The sequence below is a fragment of the Python bivittatus genome, unplaced genomic scaffold (assembly GCF_059951505.1).
Source record: "Python bivittatus isolate LINGU-HERP-01145 unplaced genomic scaffold, Pbiv_v1 ctg000610_np1212, whole genome shotgun sequence".
Taxonomy (NCBI): domain Eukaryota; kingdom Metazoa; phylum Chordata; class Lepidosauria; order Squamata; family Pythonidae; genus Python; species Python bivittatus.
The window spans coordinates 32603276-32627149 of record NW_028277088.1 but is presented as its reverse complement, the minus strand read 5'-3'; the positions used below and the strand labels follow the sequence as shown (position 1 = coordinate 32627149).

Sequence of the window (23874 nt, the reverse complement as noted above, 5' to 3'; positions counted from 1 at the left end):
ATATATGGTGTAATTAAACTTAATTAGCTTTTAGTTAAATAGCTTTCACTGGTAGACGGGCCTTTGCAGAGTTCTCAGGGAGGAAGTGGCAAAATTTAATTTAAAAATATGAGGATTCTTTTGAGCTGGGGAGGGTCACAATATTGCCAGTATTAGAATGTCAATATTGTTATGGAAAATAAATTCCAGGCCAAACAGAACAGCCAAAACTGGGTCTCCCTTAAAACTTGAAAGACTTGCCTGGCCTGAATTCTTCAATGAAATAAAAGAGAATAGGACAGAAAACCCGGAGGCTTTTCTCCTTCCCCTTTATCCTGAGTGTCTTTGTTTAAAGTCTTTGTTTGGCATGAAGATTTTTCTTCTGCTAATTTACAGAAACTCCCAAATTAAGAGGAATCTCAAGATGTTTAATCAACTACATAAGCAGAAGATTATGGATCCTCTTTTACTTCCGTGGTCTTATACTGGATGCCCTCCTTCCCTCCCCCCTCTTTCCCTGTAGTTTAAAAAAAACTAGAAATGAAATCACGCTGAAAATAGCAATTTTACTGGGAATCATTAATCACCTCCTACAATAAATACTTCTTTGTAATTCAACAGCGATTCTGAAAGGCATTCTCTTGGAAAAGGTCTGCGAAGACACGAAGGATTTTCTTGGGGAAAATGTGTTCATGTATAAAAGATACAGTCCCTTGGCTGTGCCCCGAAAGTGTATACTTTCTGGGTGGAGTATCGAACCTGGGCGGAAAAATACATATGGCAGATTGTCATCATTCAAGGTAATTTTTAAAAATTATTCTATGGATTTTTTCACATTTTCTTTTAAGCATGTAGTTGCACTTGAGAATGGGGTAGGGATGGGGGAGAGAAGCTGTGTTGTTGTATGTTAGTGCCCTGGGCTTCTACCTTCCTGGCCTAATTAATGTTACAATCATTCCAAAAACAACAGGGTAGGAGTTTAAACCCTACTATTGTCCTGCCTGCACCAGGGCAATGAGGAGAGTTCACCGAAAGGACACATTTTCTATCCCATTAATTGCCTTTTTTTTTTTTTTTTTAAAGAAGCAGACTGACCCATCAAACCCTTGACCTTTAAAGGCATATTCTTTCTAATCTGCCTCTCAGACCTAAATATGCTTCTCTTTCTTGGCCTCCTCCCCTCCCTCTCCTCCTCTCCCTCACACACATATACAGGCACACATCTTTGCCCTGTTATAAAGGAAGAGGACTCCAAAATTGACTGTTTCTTTATGTTGCAGATAGGAAAAGAAAGAAAGAAAGAAAGAAAGAAAGAAAGAAAGAAAGAAAGAAAGAAAGAAAGAAAGAAAGAAAGAAAGAAAGAAAGAGCCCCCCCCAAAACAGTCTAACATAAGCCTGGTGCTCCCACATAACCCAGAGCAGGGGAGGAGAGCTATTCCTCCTCCACACTCCAATTTGTGGTATGCACCCGGAGGTTTGTTTATTTTTGTTTTGTTTTGTTTAATCACTGCTTGTGGAATTCATTCAAACCCTTAAGAATTCTTGCTATGCAGGCTCTAGAAGGATGGCCTGCCATTTTAGTCAGCAGCCACAAGAAGATTAGGGTACACGGCATGGCTGGAGGGAGGGAGGGAGGGAGAGGATGGGAAGAGGAGAAGAAGGCTGAACCTTTCCCCAATATTTCATGTTGCTGGTGGTTTGCTGGTGTCTCCACTTTCCAAGCAGGAATGAAGGTGTAGATTGACCAAAGTACAGCCATCTCTTTTCTGACTTTCTACTCTTGTCATCTTGTTTGCTCCCCTCCCCACTTTGAACTTATTTCAGTTCTGGGACTGATCCCCCCTCCCCCGCTTTCTTCTCACTCCACCACTCCTGGTCCATGACTTACATCCTCTGCTGAGATTGCAGAGCTGGCTTGAAGTGGGATTTCCCCCCTTCCTCCCCCTAAATAAAAATTAAAGAAAAGTGCTCTTTTGTTTGCTTAGCTTGCTCCCTACAGAAATATACAAAAAGATCAATATCGCAGTGACACCATTACACAAAGCAACCTTAGTGTGAACCAACTGGAAGACCAATAAACAAGAATGGGGAGCTTCCCCTGTGATTTATGACAGGCACAGAAGAGTATGTTTCAGATTGTCAAAAGGAATACTCTGCGTGGCTTTTTTCCTGTATTTGTATAGCAAGAGAAAGCAATGGAGGGAGGACACCTGATAGGGAGGTTCTAACTCAGCCTTCCTAGCCTGATGCCCTCAAGATTTTCTTGACCCCAGCTTCCTTGTTGAGAGGTGCCTGGCTATGGGAAGCTTTTCTAGCCCTCAGCATATACAGTTTCTGGAAAAATCTAACTAGCCTTAAGAAGGCGAATGGGTTAACCATGGATAGATAATGAAGATGACACTACTTTTGAGCCCTGTGGAATTTTGCAGATTTGTCTGAGCTGGCCACCTGCAAAGGCATCTAACACTCTCCTCATTCCATAAGGAACCTTCAGGCAATGGAAATGAGGCAACTTCTCTTAAGCTCATGCTTGGATCACAGCTGAACCTGCTGGCCACCAACAGGCCAAAACTTAGCTACGTCTCCTTCCTGATATGTTTTTGGCACAAAATAAGCCAGATTCTGCTGAAATCCAGCTGAATTCAGTGGGATGGATCCTGACTAAATTAGTTATATTTAGTTCCAAATTACATGAGGGAGACATTGATTGACTTGTCTCATTAACTTCAATCAGACCTAAGTGCAGTTAAAGCCATTTCCACTCTACTGATTCTAGCATCTTCTAGCATCATCCAGCCATGCTGTAATGATAGAAAGCCTGTTCTCATTGATGATAGTAGCATAGTGATGGCTTGACGTGGCCAATGACCACAATCCTATACTCACCTACCCGAGCATAAGCCTGAACTTAGAGGAGCTTGGCTTGACTCCTAGGCAGGTAAGAATAACTCTGCTGTAACTTAGTCCAGCTCCAGCCCAATCAAGCTTAATTGCAATTTGGATTGTTGTTATCTGCTGGCCAAAGCTTTTCATACCTTCCACATCCCATTTCAGTGGAGTGTTGGTGTTCCACAGGGTTCTCTCTGGATTTGACCAAAGGCTGAGGCATTCCCTTCCTAGAAAGGTGCCAGCGTTCCTGCAGGCTGCACAGTTAATCCAGATTTCATCGCCCTCTGTATCATTCAAAGAAATACCGTTAAAAAGGGGATTATGAAGCACTTGATAGCCTTTCTTTTAAGAGCCTGGCTATCTGGTACTCCTATCACCAACACTTCTGCCCGGTGTCTTGGCTGCGATAAAGAAGCTGGGCTTCTAATTATGCCCCTACCTGCTGCTGACAATACAAATTCGAATCCCAGTGACTGATTTGGGGGTGGGGGTTGCCTGTTTCATTCTTCCTGAGTTTGACATTCCCCCTTCCACCCTGCGTTATTGATGTCCAAACGATCTCCTCGAAAACGGAAAAACTCAGAAAGTGGAGAGATTATAAGGGCTCAATAAGCAACGTAAAAGCTTCTGCTAGGACAGATAAAGGTGTTGCCTCTGTTCCTGGAGTATTGAAATTTTAATCTGAAAAGGGGGGCGGGGGGAAGGGGGAAAGCGAGGGGCGTCACGTGACCGGTTAAATAATTAATGCTGGTCTCCAGCTATGAATCGGTGGCCGTCAGTTCTCACTCGAAGTGATTCTTTCCGAAGTGAAGGGCAACTTCCTCTTTCTTACCCCCAACTCTTCCACCCCCAATCTTTTCGTTAAAAAGCAAAACAAAGCCCAAACCCACCAACCTTTCTGATGTATCTTTGCAAGAGGCCTTAAACCTCCTAAGCAAGCAATAAGGGGGAATGAGGAGGTTTGGTAAGTACACAGGGACCAGTCGTGCGCCTTGATCGCCGTTCATTGTTTGCGCTGGCTTGCTTTGTTGGGCAGTTTTACGAAGGGCTTAGATCTCGCTGACAAATGTCTCGGTGGTCAGTTCTGCCGTCCGGGCGATTCACCCTCCGCCGAGGCGAAGCCGAGTTGATAACGTGCTTCTGGTCCTCATTCCCCCTGGGGAAGGTTGCCTGCCCCCGCGCTGGAGGGCGGTTTTTGGTGGCTGGTTTTAAATTTGCCAGGGCTTCATAAATCACCGGCTTCTCCATCAGGGCCAAACAAGAAGCGGGAGAGGGGGCAGCACGCATCGTGAGAAAGGGAAAGGAGATGCGGGTGGGTGGTGGTCCACACCGAAGTCAGGAGGGAGGCGTTCTTCCTGACTCTTACTTAAACCGAGCGATTTATTGCCGAGTGAAAATATCGCAATTAAGGGTCGACTTTGGGATAACGAGAAGGGCTCATCTTCGGGTAAGAGCTCCGGGGCTACTTTACAGCTTTTGAGATGGAAAGAAGTCTCCTTCCAACTGCTCTGGCAGTCCAAAATCCCACGATGCGTTACTTAATCGCACTCCAATACACCCAAAGTTTCTGAAGGGCAGGATGCATATTTAATAATAAATAAATGTGCACAGGGAAAGAGGGTTCAACCCAATTGAGGCGACTAAGATCAACTATTTACAAGGCGATGGTTACTTATTTATTTAAAGGAGATAATGGAAAAGTGGCAGAAGTATGGCGGGGGGGGGGGAGGAATATTGTAGTAGCTGTGAGCCCCGTGAGTACTCTCAGTTTAGGAGTAGATGTCTGACACAACCCACGGGCAGTTCCAGAAAGCAAGGCTCTTGTTCAGGTGAAAAAATAAACACGCAGTAAACGATTATGGCTGCTTTTCTCTTTCTCAATGACTGTTTAGCATCAAAGTTGAAATTATGCTACTCATAACCAAACCCTACCTCTACCAAATGACCCAGTTACCAAAATCCAAATTCTATGGGGCAAAGTTCTCCCCAAATGGAACAGAGACTTTTAAAAATTTGGGGCGATGTTCCTCCATGAAGACGACAGAGCAATAATACCCAGCACTCATTTTTACTAGCCATGTGAAGAAGGATTGTGTATACACCTTTTAGAACCTGCTGATGATACAACCAGAGGATTGGAAGAAAAGAAGGGGCAAGCCACTCTTTATTATTACAAAATGGTTGAAGAAAACTTACTATCAAGGTCAATGAGTACTCTTTTTACTAAGGAACTAACAGAAGACAGATACACAATTATTTTATCTCTCCTGCTTCCAACTTCCCACTCTTTTTTTTCGGTAATGTTCTTGATTCTGAATCAACTGGAGACAATATTATATTGTACAGTGCTGGTAGATCAGGCCCAAATAGTCAAAGATGCATTCACATTCAATAGTGGTAGATAATTTTTTTTTTACCATTTTAAACAAAGATGAACATTGCCAGTAGTATCTCATGGCTTTATTTGATTAAATGATGCTAAACAATGATTTTCCAGAGACATAAAAAGACATATTTCTCATAAGAATTATATTCAAAGAGAGCAGAGCTCACTACATACAAAGCTATCTTTCAGTTTCATTCCATGCTATTGCAAAAGGCATCATCATCATCATCATCTAGTTCCTTTTACTAAAGTTTATGCTGCTGTATGACCAGAATAAAAATTGATTTGATTTTACTAATTTTGTATCTTTTAAAGTTGCTAAACTATCCTGTCCCTTCTCTTCACTTGTAATTAATATCTATAGCCTCAATAATGTTTTATTTTTAGTTTAGCTGTTGCCTGTTCTTTGTTTATAGCACTCCAGGACACTGGAAAATACGATTTAAAGAAGTATACAATCTGGAAACAATTCTGTCTCGTGGTTGGAAGCACAAGGAGGTAAGAACCTTGTTGGTGGAGGTGGGAGGAAATGAAATCTCTTGTCCAATAGTTTGAAATAGTTTTGTGTTGCAGAGAAGAGGACTTGGTTTGCCAGTGCTTGTTAGAGAGGTTACTGTGAGTTTGGGGTTTGATAAATAGCTAAATCGGTTGGAATTTTCTTCACTGCGGTCTATTCATCTTTCTTGGTCAGTGAATGCCCGTCTTGTTAAACAAAGAAATACACAGAGCCTACGTAAGAGCAGTTCTCTGAGCGCCATTCAAATCAAGCAGCCTTGCACACCGGCTGGAAACAGCCAAAGAAGTAAGGGTGTTATTGAATATGCATTGGGGGTGGGTGTCAAGATATAAGACTAAGTTGATGATTAAAAAGTTTACACTGATGGACTGTTTATTGCTGTGGATAGTGTTTTTCTTCCATGGTTCTCCAAGGTGTCTCATAATTTTAGAATGTTTTGGGTTTGTATAGGGGAGAATAAATACACTTTTAGAATTTAGAAAAATGTGGGAATATTATCAATGAGTGCTGGTAATTCCTAGAAATGTGGAGAATCACTTTTACTTATTAAAATTCCTTGGAAAGCCTCCGGTCTACACTCTACTGAAGGCAATGAAAATGGATTAATTGAAAACTATTCATTGCAATCTACTTTTGATGTTAAGGTTTGAGCTCTCATTTCATTCAAAGTTCTGCCGATTTTAAAAATATTGTTCTACCAGGATTACAGACTGAAGTATGTGGATAGTTATTTGAATTTTCTGATAAAATTACTCAGATCTGAGACTGAATTAGGTCAGTACCTGTTAAAAGGCAGCCATAAATTATAAGCTTACAAGGGTTTATCGTGCTGAGGTAACTGCTTGTTGACATTCTTCCTTTTAAAGAAGCCCGAGAATCTTGGGTCTTGGCTGTTTCAGAACAAAATATTGTATTTCACATTTTAAAATATATAGAAAGGGGGAAAATTAAAAATGTTTATTACTTAAGTGCTTGAGATTCAACACACAGCATCATTCCAGATGTAACTTTAAATGTTCTAACTTAACCTTAGAAAAGATCCTCTTTATTTATTTATGTATTTATTTATTTGCACAAAATTTATCCTTCCTTCCCCACATTTCTCTAATTGGAAAATACTCTATTTGAATAAGTAAGTTAGATAATAGGAGTTAAGATGTATGTCTTCCAGGACTGAAACAGATTCTGCAAATGGAACCATAAAATTAAGCAACACACACACACACACACACACACACACACACACAAACTCTAATATAGAAATCTTGTTTCTTTTTAGGAGTAAATGTTAAAGTAAAAGTAAACAAAAACAAGAACCATCCTCATACAGTACAGATATTGTATGTGTAAAATTTTAAGGCTGATGTTAAAAAAAGAAAATTATTGTAAATAGGATCTAACTATTCCTCAAAGCTAACCAAATTCACCATAAAAAGATACGTCTTTTGTTTTTTTCAGTTACGTGGAATTGGAAGCATGGTTAGTGAGAAGAAAAGCCTGCTTGTTTCTGAGGCTTCAATATTGTGGATATTTACTTGACAGAAAGTCCCACTGAAATCAGTAGGACTTATACTAAATATGGTTATGATCACTCTTGGTAGCTTTAGCTCACATAGAGATTAAGAATCCATTATGCTTGGATCCAGAAATCTTAACCATTTATTTGGAAAGCAGTGACCAGGGGTATCAGTGCCCTGCTCCCTTTTCTTCCAAAGAAGCTTGTCTAAGGTCTCGGCTAAGATCTGTTTCTTGTTTCTCCAGGCTGGATTCTGTGGCTGCATGAACAAGTTTATCTTCACCCCATCTAAATCCCAAAATAAAATGTAACTTTTTTTAGCTCTCCCAAAGTGTTCAAATTTCCAGTTCCTTGAGGTGACAGAAAAATATCATGTTGAATTTCTACCAGCAAGGCAAAAAACCAGGCTGCCATGAAGTTAACTTTATTTTAATGGAGTCACACACATTTCTAATGAGTACTGGAGTTAATAGTTCAACAGCAGTTTTCACATTAACTGAACACCAAGAAAGATCTTCAAAGAAAAGAGATCTTCTTTGAAAGGAAGCTCTTCTTGGTAGGCCTGTAATTTGAAGTTGCATCCCACATTTAGGATGACCATGATTGCTTTTGTGATTTCTTTTGGCTTTTGACTCCATGCAAAAACTTTTGCCAGCGACCAAGGAAGGTTTGCTGTTTTTCTGCACATCTGCTCATTAGCCATTAATTTCAGCTTCATTGTTGCCCAGAAAGTTCTGAGGGTCTCTTTTGACTGGGTAGAAACATTCCCTTAAATAACCCATGAAACCCTCCTGAGCAGAAAGTTGCTCTTGGTTTCAGCTTACCTTTTGCCAGTGGAACTCTGAATAGGCCATCATGGCTGAGCTGTAGAAAACTATGATGCTAGCTTTTAAGGTTGTAAAAATGCATTGTGAATAATGGCAGTCTTAGACAACAGTCTAAATAAGGATTGAGTTCTGCTCTTTGGAAGGTTTAATCCTAGGCACACTGATCTGAAAATAAAGCCATGAAAATTGTCTCCAAGGAAAATTTGTTTGAAGGCCTTTTTTTAATTGACTTCAGTTAGTTTGGGTTTGCAACTTTCCAAAGTGTGATTCTATACTTGTTTACACAATGAAACTTACTCCCAAGTATATCTGCATAGAATTGCAGCATTGTAGCAAGACTTTTGCTCTCCTTTTAAGACAGTCTGTTGTTATTAAAATGCCTACTGGTACTTTAAAAATATCTTCCCTAAGAGTCAATGAAGCTGAATAGCCAATCTTAGACTGGGGAATTCTCTGACAAACTTTATTGAATCCATTGCTTCCACCTTGTTGTTGAACATTTTTTTCTGGTGTAACTATTATAATCCAGCAACCTCTTAGTCAAACACTCTTCAAGTCAGATTAAAGTTGAAGGAACAAGACTGCTCATAATCGAACTATAAGCTGGCAGAGGGTGTAAATTTCATCTTCTCACACAGTATAAATTCATAACAAAGAGAGGGAATGGAAAGAAGGAGCAATGGCTCAGGAAAGCGTTGAAAGAAGCAGAAAGCAATGAGCTGATTCTCATGGACCAGTTGAGAGAAAATCACTTGCTAAATGTAAAATTGGAGAAGATATTCTGGATTAGAACTACCAAAATGGGTCTGACAGTAGAACTAGCTTGTCTCTTCATTATTAAAAGTATTCAACATCTCCTTGGTTTGAAGGCACTATGAAAATGAACTGTGCAGAAGTAAAAACTTTTAGATCCACCTAAAGATGAATTATAATTTCTTACGTTCACTCAGAGGACTTGTGTGAGCTTTCTCTTCCTCTTCCTCTTTTTTTTCCCCCAAAGTTCTCCATCCCTGGACAGTTATATCATTATTTTCCCTTAAACATTTCATCGCTCCAGAACCCTGCAATTTTGCACATCACTCAAGTACTTGCATAGGAAATGCGTAAGTGCAGGTTGAACGAGAAGGTCCCCAAAGTGTTGGTGTAATTCAGATCTACCACCCAGCAGGCAGACACTCTCCTCCTCCTTCTTCTCCTGGGCCGTTAACAAGGACAGCAATCCAGTAGTTTCTATCAGAAGGTCCTTTGTCAGGTAATTGCAAATCTTTGGGGTCCCCACAACAACTCTGGTGTTCCATGTGGGTGTTGAGCAAGCCCCATTCAATAGACATACAGAAGAGACTGTGGGATGGCTGATGGTCCTCCTAATTCTGAAGGGCTTCCCTATGGAAATCGCAGATGAAGTTCATCTGCTTTGTGCCGGGTGCCCTTTCCCCCCACCTCCGAAGGGTCACCAGAGAGGTTTCCTTCTAAAGGACACTTGATTAGCCTTTCAGTTCCACATAATCACGCCCTATGAAAATAATTCTTCTTACCTTCCCTCTAAAACTTACATGAAAAAAAATCTTAATGTGTGGGTTGGGAGGATAATAATAAACGTCTCCAGCTCATGGCTTCCCCCTCCCTCTTCTTAAATGCCCTTGCTTAAAGCTTAAGAGGAAAGAAGGGAAAGCAAACACATGCTCTCTTGCGTACACACTCACACACGCGCACGTACACACATACAGCAGAGGCTCGCGCTTCCAACCCTGGTTCCTTCAGCGATTCCCGATTTCAAATAAAAGGATTTAAGTTGACGTATGACCACGTGAGCACATAATACAGCGCATTATTGTGCCATTTGGAGTGGAGACCCGGACTGGCTTCGCCTGTGATTACGCTTCCCCAGTTTCTGTTCTGAGCGAGGACTGCTTTCTATTATCCATCGCCGATCCCCCCCCCCCCACCCACCCCCCAACGCTACGCTCACCCTCGGAAAGTCTCCGTTTGGGCTACCGCACTCGATCCCGATGGAAAGGTTATTGCCCGGCTGTTAGGACGAAATGCTTCGTTAAAAAAAAAAGAGGGAGAGAGAGAGAGGATGGATTTTATTTTAAGGTATTTCCGTTGATTGTTCCTTGCGCGCGCGTGACTTCTGGCGGGGCGAGGCAAAAGTCAGGGGAAAAGGCTTAAGGGGGATATGGACAGCAGTTCACTTCGGCTTCCTCTTTGTTTCCCTGGGCTTGTGAGGTTGGGAGAGGGAGCCTTGCAACCAACAGAGAACAGCTCCCTCCTCCCCGCCTCCGGCCCCATACTCATAAAGGTTTAAGGTTCCTGTGGACTATTCCAGACTGGTTTTTTGGCTGAATGGTATAATGGTTCCTTTTAAAAACCAGCAGATGGAGGAAGAAGAGAGGCTCGTTTTGGTGCTGTTGGTTTCTTAGTGCTTATTACATTCTTCGGATTCGTGTTTTGAGCAATGTCAGGAAATTGTGATCTGAGCCAGATATTAAGTGGCTTTCTCTTTCCTTCCTTCCTTCCTTCCTTCCTTCCTTCCTTCCTTCCTTCCTTCCTTCCTTCCTTCCTTCCTTCCTTCCTTCCTTCCTTCCTTCCTTCCTTCCTTTTTCTTTCTTTCTTTCTTTCTTTCTTTCTTTCTTTCTTTCTTTCTTTCTTTCTTTCTTTCTTTCTTTCTTTCTTTTCTGGACTCCAGTTGGATGTATATGCAATTCAGCTGCCATTTTATTTATGATGCATGGTGATACTTTTGTTTACTGGTGGCCCACTTAGCCTGTGCCAGGAAAACCTTTACCAATCCAGTATGGAAGCGAGGTGTGCCTCCCTCCCCTCTTCCGCTTCTCTCTGAGAATGGAAGAAAAGCGTCCATCCATCCGTGCGCCATAATAATCAATGAGATTCTTTGCCGGGTGTAACTTGCTTGAGCAGGACTCTGGAAAGCAAAAGCAGATGCATGCATTCCTCTCTTTTTCCTAAAGGTTTACATTAGGTATCACCAAGTCCTAACCAGTTATTCATTCCTTATTATGGAGGGAAATGCCCCCTAAATAGAATGGGGAGAGGGCATGAAAGCCCTCCTTGTGTTATACAAGGGGACAAATGTTATATAAAATTGCATCCACCACTGAGTCCCAGCATTGCTAAAGGTCAGAGTGCTGACTGTTGATTTATGTTGCCAGTGGGCTGGGGGCAGTGTGCTTGCCTTCACTCTGCTATGCTTTCCCCCTCCTTTTATTGGCAGTTGCAATTATTCAATTTAGGGTTAGACTTTAGATATATACAGATTGGAAGTATCAAGAATAAAACTTTCTTTGCAAAAATAGTATGGATATTTAATAGCCGAAAGTGTGTGACTGCATCTCTCTGTGTATATATATGTATATGAGAGAGACATGCATGCATACACATATGTGAGTCTGTGTAAATTAGCTCTCCTTTCCTGATCTGCCAAACAAGCAGGTCCCCAGCAGATCTGTACAAAATAAACTATCCATAAGCCTTTACTATGTATCTCTCTCTCTGTGTATTTGTGTGTAATTAAATAGAACTGTTTGGCAATCCATAATATTTAAAAGTAGCTTTTTCAGAGGAGGGAGCGAAAATTAGATTTCAAATAGGCCAGATCCAGCTGGAAAAAAAGGGGGAAGCGTTAATTTTGGCTCAATTATTTTGTCATCATTTCGTATGATTTATGGCCCAGTTCTGGAGGATTTTGACCCAGTTAAAACAGTCATAAATAATGGTTCCCAATCCTGAGACCAAGGCTTGTTTGTGTTCAGGAGTTAAAAAGTGAACAGAGTTGAGTAAACAGAAATCCAAGTATCAATGGTGGTGATATGATAAACAATATTAGAGACAAGTTTCTTCATCAGATTGAGAGCTTACCTTCTAAGGCTGAGATTTTAAATGCTGTTCGCATCAGGAAGCAAGTCTTATAAAATTAATTATAGTAACTTCCAGGGAAAGCATTTGTAGATTTGGAGTGTTAAGTGCCCTTCACTTTAAAAATCTAGAATCATATTTCTCTTATTATTAAACAATCTTTCCTGTACTTTCTTGTCCCACTTATAGAGTTTTGAATTATTTTATCTCGTACACACACCACGTGCACTTTCTAATAAGGCATACTGAAATCTTTTTTCCTATTTGCTGAGCTGATAGGGAAACTTGTCAATAATTCTTTTCCTTCATTTCCAAACTTTTCTCTGCAAATAAATGCAAGGTAGCATTTCTTTGTTTTTGAGGAGCAACCCTCTTATCTATCTTGCTTAAAGGCTTTCAGAATGAGGGACCCTTGAACCATTTGGGTTTATGCTGCTTTAGGTCTAGTTGCATAAATCCAAACAGAGTCTGACTTTTTAGATGGCAACAAGGGAGGGGAGATTAAATTAATGCAAAGATGTCTGTATAATGTGGTGGTAAAGAGGGAGAAACTCAACAACGAAGGAAAAAAAAATTCTGAAGCTCCAGTGAAGCTAAGGAAAGAGACAAAGATGAGGGGGTAGATTATAGAAACCATAAAGCTAATAAATGGGAGGAGGAAAAGAACAGTGCTGCCTATTAATTGGGTTACTTTTATTGGAATATTTAGGCGTTAAATTCTCCCTTTTCTTTAAACCTTTATTTGCCTTCAGGGGAGGAATCTTAGTATCTGCTACTTCAGGCACCTTCCTAACTAAATATTCTCAGAATCTGGCAAGGTGGATGAAACGCACCATCGGCTATGGCATAATTTTTGTGACTTCGGGGGAAGAAGCGCGGTGGGTTGAACACCCAGTTTTCTTCCCAAATTCTCTCCGGAAATAACTTCCTTTCCCCCACCCCACCCGAAGGGTGGGTTTTCTTTTCCTTTTGTGGAGGGATGGCAAAATGTGGAGGGGGGAAGAGAAGGGTCGCATCAGCAGTTTTCAGGAGAAAAGTGTAGGGCTGATCATTGACAAAAGCAGCGTTTTCTTCCACAGCCACTGTCAAGCGGGAGGTGGTAGCAAAACGGCTGACCGGTGAATTTTGGTCCCTGCTGTCCTCCCTCCTACGCAGCAGCTCAGCTTTCTGCCTTTCATGTGGAGCCCTCGCAATATGCTCTGAGGAGCAAGTGTTTTCTGTTGGGGAGCTCTGTTTACAGCTTGGGCGCATGAAGCCATAAATCTTGCCTCGCCATAAATGACAAAAACCATTGGTATGCATAAGAGGCCACCCTGGACTGAAAGTACGTGTGTATGTTTGTGCGTGCGTGTATAAATCTCCTCTTTCCCCTGTTCTGCTTTGTTTGGGGTTTAAGGTGACAGTGCAATTTAAAGAGGCTTCTTTGTATTTTCCACACCTTTGGTAACGAAGGCCTGTCAAAATCACACCTCAGCTCTTATTCCAAACCGCCTTTGAACGCCCTGCGCACCAACTGGCTGCTTTTCTGGGCCAGTTTAAAGCCTCGCTCTCTGGGTCTGAAAGTGGGTTTTTTTTTTTTTTTTGGCTGCTTTTCTCCCGTTTTGTTTGGTCTCTCTCTCTACACCCCCACCCCCGTGCGCAAGGGTGGGGGGGAGTTATTGGAAACGTGAAACATTCTACTTACTGATGTTATTTTAAACCTCACACTACTTGGGCAGGAGAATGGCTGGAAAGTGCAGGAAGGGAAAGAGGAGGGGGAAAGGAGAAATGGAGAAAAGGAAGGCGAAAATAACCTAAAACACACACACATACACAGAGGAGGAGGAAGAGACGAAAAAACAAGGAAAACTAAAGTTAGCAAAGCAGCGGCGCTGATCAGCATGCACACGTATGGCCGTGAGTATTTGACTAAATGACGCGGATTGAAATCTGGGAGAAGTGGGCATGAAGTGAATGACTAAATCCTTAACCCGATTGTACCTCAGAAAGTCCTGATACAGCTGACTGAGAAATTAGGTCTTTTCAAACAGACCGTTGCTCCTCTGAAATATTCCTGGGGATGTAGACTGGCAATTAGTTCCTAGCCTTTATTTACCGTTGCTTTGGTTTCCTAGCGTTTAGTTACCTTTACTTGGAACTAGACACTTTAATAATTACTGAAGTCCCTTTAGTCCCACCAACTTGGAAGGAGACAGGCAAGTTTATTTCACTGGCTCTCCAACCAGGCGGTTCTTTCTAAGAGTGATTTCTCATTTCCTCTGAACTGGGAGGCAGATTTTCCTTCCATCCTCAATATTAGCTGCTCGTTTTGTATACGGATGGTTGTGCTGTTTCCTCGATGATGTGTATGTGAATGTTTGCCTAGGGGAAGGGCAACCGGAGAAGGGGGGAAATGGGCATATAACTATGGTCACCTATCTAGAGAGCGAGTGCCCTTTCATCAACCCCGAAATGTCATTGTTTTAATCTTCCCTTTGAAAGCACTGTAGAGATTGCCCTGAATGGTAGACAGATCAGAAGTCCACGTATTATTGTGTCTGGTGGTGGGGGTGGTGGGTGTTTGTCCATATGTGGCGTAACTTCCAGATTTCAAACCATGCCTCCCCACACACCCCTGTCTAATATAGAGAATTCTCTGTATTATTCACCAAACTGTTGCCATACTGGTGTGTGAAATATATGTGTGTGTGTGTGTTTGTGTGTGTGTACACACCCCCACCCCCCACCCCATCAAGGGTCTGGGGAGAGCGATGGCCTTTCTGTGAGCATCCTTTGTCTTGATTAGCATAATTTTCCTGGCCTCTAATGCCTCCCTGGCCCTTCACTCTTTCATTCCCTCTTTCTTCTCACTCCCTCCATTCCATCTCGCCCACCCCCACCTCTCCTGCCTGCCCCGGACTTCCCGAGGCAGCTGCCTCCTTTCTCCCAACAAACGCCCCCTTGGGCGTGCAAGGTTGCATAGGCAGCCCTCTGGCTTTTCCGAGCGATCTGGTCCAGGGGAGAGCTTGTCCGGGGGTAGCGGGGCACGACTCTCGCTCGGCCCCAGGGGTGAGGTGGGGGGCGTGGAGGTCGGGGCTGGAGCGAGGTAAGGACAGGGCTCTTCTTCGGAGGCAAGCCGAAGAAAGATCTTCTTGGGTGTCCCCTTCCCGATGGAGGCAGGGCTCCTCCCGTTCTGATTCATGGGCTCGTCCTGCCGGAGATGACTTGAGCGGGTCCCCATCCCGGAGGAGCTGAAGGCACTTAGTGGTCGGGGCGGAGGGGGTGAAGTGAAAGGGGGAGAACCTGATCCCCGGGCTGGCAGGGAACAACTGTCGCCGAGCCTCCAAAGACCAATGCTGGCTTCCGCCTCAGTCGTCAGAATTAAGGTAAGCAAGCCCCAAATACGCGGCTATCAGTGGTGAATGCCGGAGTTTATGTCCTGGTTGATTTATGACCAGAGACTTAAATCTCGGTTCAGGAAGAGTTCACAGGCTGGAGCTTCCTTCCAGGCAGTGACGGATAGACCCTTGCACATCGAGTTCAGGCTGGGTGCCCCTCTCCCCTCAACTTTTCTTTATCTGGCAGGAAATCTCGGGCTGCCGAGAGGAGGCCAGCAGTGGGGAAGTGGGTGGGGAATGTGAACGGGGTCCCTGCGTGGACCACGACTTTCCAGGAGGGGTGGGTGGAAGGGGAAACCAGACAAGCGCAGAGAAAAATGCTCCAAAGCTGTAGTCTGGTCTGCCAGCCAGTTCAAGAGAGCACTGACGATTTGGGGTCCAGCCGGATTGTTTTCCGCAGGAACTCCAAAAACTCCTGTGCAAACATATTCGGTTTTCCTGCGTGGTAGATCGGGCCAATGTAGTGGTGATTGGAAGACTGGATTCTTTGTGTGGGCGTTGGTGGGTAGGAGTCAGTCTTTCCACGAAAGCTTTGCACTGCTTCTGAGGTTTTAGGAGAAGACCTCTCCATTGGAATATTTCATTCCCAAGCACTGATCCCATTTCTTTCTTAGACACCCCTAAAGTATTCCTGAACCAAAGCTGCCATCCTGTGCAGGCTTTCCAGAGAGTCAGCCCCACTGGCTATTATGGGACTTCTTTCTGAACTGAACAGGCACAGGATTGGGCTGAAAGGCTGCAATCCTGGCCATGGGCACAAGAAGTAGTTCCCCTGAATCCAGGGGGAGCGGATTTTGGAATAAACCTGCATCAAGTCAGGCGCTATGAAAAACCCGAGGCATCAGCCTGCAGGGTGGCAAGACTTAATGCAAATGTCACTAGAGAGGCGATGCTTTGAAGTCACTGGATTTGGGGACAAACTTTTTGGTGACCGGATAGTGCTTCTACATGTCTTCCTTCACTGGCTGCTTCTTGTGATCTCCTATATCTGCATTCTCTTGAAACAAGCATTTACCTTTGGTGAAATAACTCAGTGTAAGGTGTGATCCTTTGCATTAATGAGTTTTTCCCCTACTGGCTTTAAACAGGAGCTATTTCGCATGCTTCCGTGCATTGTCGTCAACTGCTTTTTGCTTGCACTATCTGCGAGCAGGACGGGGGCTGCCCAACTGTCTCACCCCAAAGTCTCCTTTGCCCATTCCTCCCTCCTTGTAAGAGTTCTTTCTGCAAAGGGCAGAAGAACAAGTTTTAAAAAGAGGAACAGCATGGAAAGATATTAAACCAACTGCAAGGAAACGGTCATCATCTTACAGTGTCACACTTCTTAGTTAAAAAAAAATGAACAACATGCAACCACCCTGCCAAAAATAAAAGGAAAAGAGTGATAGAAGTCAGAAATTAGGAAGAAATATTAGGAAACAGATAGCAACCCTCAGGCTCCCCAGTCCGATTCAAAATAAAGTTCTGGAGTTAAAGCTCTGGAGTTTTAAGTCAATTTACTTCCAAACAGGATAAAATCAGTTCCCACCCAATCTAATCTGCTGCTGAAGCTCATCTTCTATATTTTTCAATTCAGGTTGTTCATAATAACCTCTAAAAGACTTGATTTTTAAAAGCAAGCAAACAAAAAAAGAGAGCTTCACCCTCTATCCAAAGGAAGCTGCCATCTGCAAGAGGTTTATTAAATTAATCTGTCTCTCTCATGTGCCTTGTTCTTAAAGAAACTTGGGCGAACTGAAATGCAAACTCCTGCAATTAATTTGAGTATGCCTGTGAGATGGTAGTGTGTAATGTTTCCCTCCAGCAAGATACCCTGGCAGCCCATTGTTTTGACTGGAAGCCTGAGCTGAGAATGTTTGTGAGAATATGAGGACCTCGGAGAGAAGGTGCGGAAGTGATAGGTTTTTAAGTGGTGGTTCAGCTGGCCTGTAAAAAGTTCTTCAATTGCAGATAAGAAGTACTCTGAAAGCCCCCCCCCCCTTCTCTAGCTGATTCTGCTCAGACAGGTAAACATTGTTGAGCGAACAAAAAAGATTTGCTTGGGTTGTAGGCGTGTTTGTGGTTTTGTGCACCCATTCGTCCCTCTGCATCCAAATGACCCCCATACATCAAATGACATTGCAGTCTCAGAGACAGAACCTATTATGGTTGAGTTAGGAGGAAGGTTCAAGCTGTGGTCATGGAGATGGACACTAGCGGGTGTGTCTTGCCCCAGATATTTTATTTGTGGGTATAATTCATGAAGGGGGAAAAGGGGAAGAAGAAGAAGAAGAAGAAGATGATGATGATGATGATGATGATGATGATGATGATGATGATTGGTATGGCACCCAGTGTGCCGATAACCACTGGGACCCAAACCGTCAGTGGTGGTCCCAGTGGTTATCAGTACACTGGGTGCCATACCAAAAAAAACTTGGAGGGCACTTAGAAAATCTGTGCATCGACAACATTTCCATCTGTCAATTACGAAAGGCCACATTGCTTGGATCTGCACATATACTATGCCGATACACTACGACATCCTAGGTTCTTGGGAAGAACTTGATGCGAATGAAGGCCAACACCAGCTAAAGAACTGGCAGCTGTGATTTCACGTTGTTGTGTATACAATAATAATAATGTCAGCCAGGTTTGAGACACCATTTAGGACGAAATCCTGCAAGAACACAAGCAACCAAAGGGACAGGCCTGAAACATCCCACAAAGGAGGTCTAGCTGGAAGATCATTTCCGACTGTTATGTTTGCTACATGTGGAGACTATTGGATGATAGAGGCCAGATTTGTGTCCCTGTCTAAAGTGGCAGCAGTTAAAGCTAATTTATGCGCAGGAAGTTGGCTGATTATTAAACGGAGAAGGCTTGGGACATCCCCAGCCACTGTGCAGTTTCATCACACGAGGGCCATTATGGGTTGCATTTATCAAATCTTTTGGTTTCCTAGCCAACATTTCATGAGTTCGAACCCCTCCAGCGCTGGATTGTTGAGTCACCCTTCGTGGTGAGTGTTAGAGATGCATGTATTGATTTTTCTTTAAAAGGCATTGTATCCAACCCTTTAAGTAAGCTACGGCAAGATTTTCTTTTTTTTTCAATAAATAAGGGAAGCGACGTGGTATTTCTCGAAAGCAAAGCCTAAGTGATGCCTTGAAGCCCTCCATAGTTTTAAATCGGATGTGGAAAACAATCTGCTCCAGCCTCTTTCTTATCTGGAGGCCATTTATTGCAGCGATCGATCAGAGCCCTTTTTATGGGAGAAACGATAAAACAATTCTTAGCCTGCATGGGGATGTGAGTGTGTGTGTGTGGTTAGAAATCGCCCAATTCCACCTTCTCTTGGATCTGTAAACCACACAATCTGGGCTGCCAGTAAATCTCTGCAGATCTCTCTCTATTTCTCTCCCCCTCCTCCTATCGAAATTCTCTTCGCCTCCAGGCCAAGTCATGCTGCTAAATATTGCTGACCACTTTTTCTGTTATGGCTTTCATGTCACTTAGCTATTGAAAGTAAGATGGATTTGTACTATTTCTCCACTCTCCTGTGCTTTCCCTACACCCTAGGTCTACCAGGAGAGGCCATTGGAGGAGAAACGTCACGTGACAGAGGGGTGCCAATGTTATTCTTTAAGGGTGTCAAGACCCTGTCAGTTTGTGAAATAAATATTGGGAAACAACGAAATGCAAAAAGCGACCTACTACGACAGCTCTGCGATCTATGGTGGCTATCCCTACCAAGGAGCAAATGGTTTCGCTTACAATGCTAGTCAGCAGCAATATCCTCCACCTTCTGCTTCAGCGCTGGTGGAAACCGAGTACCATCGACCTGCATGCTCTTTGCAGTCCCCCGGCGGCGCCAACAGCACCGTGTCCCACCACAAGGCCAATGAAATCAGCGAGAGTTGTATGAGGACCATCACCGGTCAGTCTCTCCAGCCCCCAGTCTTGCCAGAGCAGCCCCAGCAACAGCCTCCGGCCCAGCAGGCACCACCACTGCCCCCTCCTCCGCCCCCATCCGTGTCACCACCTCAAAATGCCACCACCAACCCCACCCCGGCCAACACCACCAAGAGCTCCATCCTGAACTCGCCCACCATGTCCAAACAAATCTTTCCCTGGATGAAAGAGTCTCGGCAAAACACCAAGCAGAAAAACAGCGGCTCCAGCTCAGGTAATGGAACAGGGGGAGGGGGATTAACTGGAGAAAGCAGGAGGGTTCAGTACTTACTAGCACAAGCAGCTGATCCACCACCCGCCAAAGTTCAGCCAAACTTCTTGGGAGCCCTGCCTGCCAAGTATTTTATGGTATCAGGAAAGAGATGGAATTTTCCCTAGCTATTTCATTGGGAAACTGAACCTGCAGAATCTCTTGAGATCACAAGCATTATTTTATTTCATTTGCGTGTGCGCGCGCACACAAACACACACACACACATCTCCAGAGAGTGGGGAATGAGAGAGACTTCAGTTTGCTTTATGGTGACCTCTGTTCAACTCTGATAAAAGAATGTGAAGTTCTTTTGCTTCTCTCTTTTCAAGCTTGGATGCCTGTTAGAATCATCTTCAGCATTCCATACTCCAGCCTCTCCCTCCCCCTTTGGCAGCTATTAAACCAGAGCCAGATATGCACAAGTCCCTGGCCTGTCTTCCACCAGCGTTAGGACTTTTTTTGGCCTGATTCTATTCCAGCAATAAGCCAGCGACCTATTCCTGCTGAAGTGTAATGAGAATAAAATAGCTCATCATGATCTTCAGTCAAGATCAATGCTTTGTTTGATATTCATAACCTCGTTTGATTTTAGCTCACAGACTGGCAGCCTTATAGGAGTGGGAACAAAGCTTAGGCTTCTTTAGCACTCTGCAGGCAGGTCCATAAATACATTATGGGTGGATTATAGTGTTTATCAACAGTGTTATTACATAAGTAAACCCAAATCGATGAGAAAAGTATTAGCGTCATTCTCCCCAGGCATTTGGCTTCTACTTACCACTTACTTCCGCAATTTATCTTGGGCTGAGAAAGTAGATTCTAAACATTTTTGCAAATGTTTTCCTCAATGCATTCTACTGCTGTTACAGTGGAAAATCAGCATAGGCAGGCTTTATTATTTAATATATTCAGTGCTCTATGGTCTATATTTATCTACATATATATTATGTAGTTTAGAAAACCAGTTTGAACCCATATATCTATTCAATCAGAATACTAGGAGTAGGTGCTCCAGCCTAAATGCTTGTATTTGGAAATAACTACTACAGAGCCTTTCAGGTAGATATACTTCAGACTGCAGCCTTATCTCATTAAGTTCAATGGCTGGAAGCTTAAGTACATAAATTAACCTTAAGCACATAAACCTTGAAAGAACAATTTATACACTTCCCAACTCCCCCCCTCCCCCGAGAATCAGAGTTGAGAGTAGCTTCAGCAATGGTCTCTTCACTCATGTATTGTGCAGAAAAATCCAGGGCATTTTTGAAAACATCCCAGTATTCTTCTAGGCACAGGACAATTAAGTAAATAAATAATGAACAGTCTTACATGTATTCTAAAATCATTACTCAAGGCAGGCCACTTCTACACTCTAAGAGCAGGCGACAAAGGGTCCTCTGGATGATTTGGACTACATCTCCCATAATCCCACTGCACTGCTTATGTGAGCTGAGCCTGATGGGACTTGCAGTACAAAGTCTCTGCTGGGCATCAAATATTGTATCCCTTCAGTCACAGATGTGGCCTTGTATCTCTATTTCATTCTCTTCATTTCAATGGGCCCAAACTGGTTTTAAGCCAAGTAATATTTTACTGCAGGTGGGTGTCCCAGGTTACCCTGGGAAGGAAGTGGAGGGAGTATGGATGTTTGCCTTTAGGATTATATTTTGATTTTATTGACCTAAGATAGTTATATTATTGTGCTGATTACATCTTGAAGCTTTATGGGCTGCTTTGAAGATCACATTCTCCTTACCTCACTAAAGTTAGGTTATTTCAGTTCATTTAAAATGAAATAAATTTTCTTCTTCTTGAAGACCACATGAAACAAACAGCTTCGACTGGACACTCATTCAATTACTTGAGAATAATCCAACTCATGTAACAAGCAACTTCTGTGTTGGGGTTTGGGGCTAATGAAGAATAACCTCAAAGTCTTTATTTGCATTGTTTACCTTTCTTGTAAAGATTACATTTCTGGAGAGCTGTTATTTCTAGTAGATTTTGAAGTTTTTTTGGTTGTTTTTCTAGAAATGGTTGCTTAATGCAGTTGTTACCAGACCAGGGAACAGTAATGGGATGGAAGAGGCCAGAACTTCTTTTAGCCTGGTAGCCTTCAAATGTGCTGGACTTCAATTCTTATGATCCCCACTCTGCATAGCTATTCCATCTGGGGCTATGGAAGTAGAAGTCAAATATATTTGGAGGGCCCTGGGTTTGGACGGACTTGTAATATAATGTCAGTGCTCTTCTTCTTATGATAGCTTGCTAGCCACAGTATGGGGGAGGACACTGACCATTCATCATGATTGATTCAACACTGGATGATGGAATGGAAGAGCACCACCTTGTACTTTGACTCAGGCAGCAAATGGCCTTTGATCAGCCTTCCTTCAATCTACATACATTTGCTATTATTTTGGGCAGAGCAAGTAGTCCAATTCTAACATCAAATCTCTCAGTGTACTTGCAAATTTAGCAAGTAGTAGTTTATTATTTCTGGTTGTAGTATATTAGGTATTGTCCTACTTATTTTGTTCTTTGTATGATTTGTATAGGTGAGAGTTGTGCTGGTGATAAAAGCCCCCCGGGGCAAGCTTCTTCTAAAAGAGCTCGCACGGCTTACACCAGTGCCCAGCTGGTAGAACTGGAAAAGGAATTTCACTTCAATAGATACCTTTGCAGGCCACGAAGGGTAGAGATGGCTAACCTGCTAAATCTCACAGAAAGACAGATCAAAATATGGTTTCAGAATCGCAGGATGAAATACAAAAAGGATCAGAAGGGCAAAGGCATGATGACCTCTTCTGGAGGACAGTCCCCCAGCAGAAGTCCTGTCCCTCCAGCTGCTGGAGGCTACCTGAATTCTATGCATTCCCTCGTCAACAGTGTTCCATATGAGCCCCAGTCACCACCATCTTTCAACAAGACTCATCCGAATACCTACGGCATCTCTACATCATATCCGGCTCCTCTCAATAACTGCCCGCCTCCTCAAAAGAGATACACCGGAACTGCAGCAGTGACGCCTGAATACGACCCCCATCCTCTTCAAGGCAACGGTTATGGCAATCCACATATACAGGGAAGCCCCGTCTATGTTGGGGGCAATTATGTGGATACCATGGGGAATTCGGGACCATCCATCTTTGGTCTAACTCACCTCCCTCACCCTTCCTCTGCCAACATGGACTATAGTGGGGCAATGGGCAACAATCATCATCATGGACCTTGTGATCCACACCCAACATACACAGATCTTACTTCTCACCATCCTTCTCAGGGAAGAATTCAGGAAGCACCCAAACTGACCCATCTGTAATATACCATTGGTTATATAGTGAATCTTAAAAACTTCCCAACCTTTTTTTTTTAAGCAATGGGAAAAAAAAACTTTTAAATTCTCCCCTCCCACCCCCGCCCAACACACACAGTTTTATTTGGTTCTGGGTTTTGTTCTGATGTGTTTCTTTTTGGTAAAATGCGTTTTCCAGTTTATGTGACGTAGCAATATTTGTTGCTTGAATTGCTCTCTAGTTTCAATAGTGGATATTTATCTCCTGAACTCTTGCCTTGTGATCTCGCTTTGAGAGTATGCATAGGCTTTATACTCTTAACTTCGACTCTTTTATCAAAACAGGGTATTATGAACAAATTTTCTAAACAGACAGTTCTTAAATGTGAATTTGTTCGTACAGAATCAGTCCCACCTGGGAAACATTTTTTATTTTAATTGCACTTCTTTTAGATAATGAGAAAAAAAAGGCGCTTGAACAGGGGCTCCCTGAGCAAAATGATTAATACGTGTACGTCTTTCAACGTGTGTATGCTGGTGAACTTTCAGATTTATTTATATTTTTTGCAAACTTTGAATAATCTAAGTGTTTAAATTTTTTATTTATCCCCATCTGTTCATATTTATATATATAAAGATATTAAAAAAATAAACTTCTGTACCCTGAGTATTCAGGAGATATTTACCTGGCTATATGTTCAATGGCATACAAAGAGAATATCATTTGAAAAAAAACCAGAATTCTTTTATTTAAAAAGGAAAAGAAAAAATGCAATAAAATCTGGAAAACAACACGTCAGGGTAGGAAAGGAAATGGATGTCTGTAGACTAAACTAAGTAGAAAACGGGTAAACCCGAATTTGACAACAAAGAATAATAGATTTGTTTTGAAAACGATACATTCCTTGCTGCTCACGTTCTTAAAACTAAATAAATAAATAAAAGTTTTTATTCTGAATAATAGAGATTTAAGGTAAGATCATTTGATTGCCATCCTCCACCCCC

The 23874-nt window shown here is 42.7% G+C and overlaps 1 protein-coding gene across 6 annotated transcripts; it reads left to right on the top strand.

Annotated features, from left to right (window-relative positions):
• Positions 1–659: 659 nt before the first annotated feature.
• Positions 660–23870, top strand: HOXA3 (homeobox A3). Of its 6 annotated transcripts, none has more exons than XM_025170392.2 (5): positions 660–779; positions 5671–5752; positions 7533–10211; positions 18929–19535; positions 22133–23870. In XM_025170392.2, exons 4-5 carry the CDS (start codon positions 19046–19048, stop codon positions 22894–22896), a joined length of 1254 nt encoding a protein of 417 aa, XP_025026160.1. In that variant the 5' UTR covers positions 660–779; positions 5671–5752; positions 7533–10211; positions 18929–19045; the 3' UTR covers positions 22897–23870. The 6 variants fall into 6 exon arrangements, with proteins under 6 accessions (XP_025026160.1, XP_007434076.1, XP_088006835.1 ...); XM_088150709.1 differs by lacking the exon at positions 660–779 and adding an exon at positions 3619–3832; XM_007434014.4 differs by lacking the exon at positions 7533–10211.
• Positions 23871–23874: the final 4 nt, after the last annotated feature.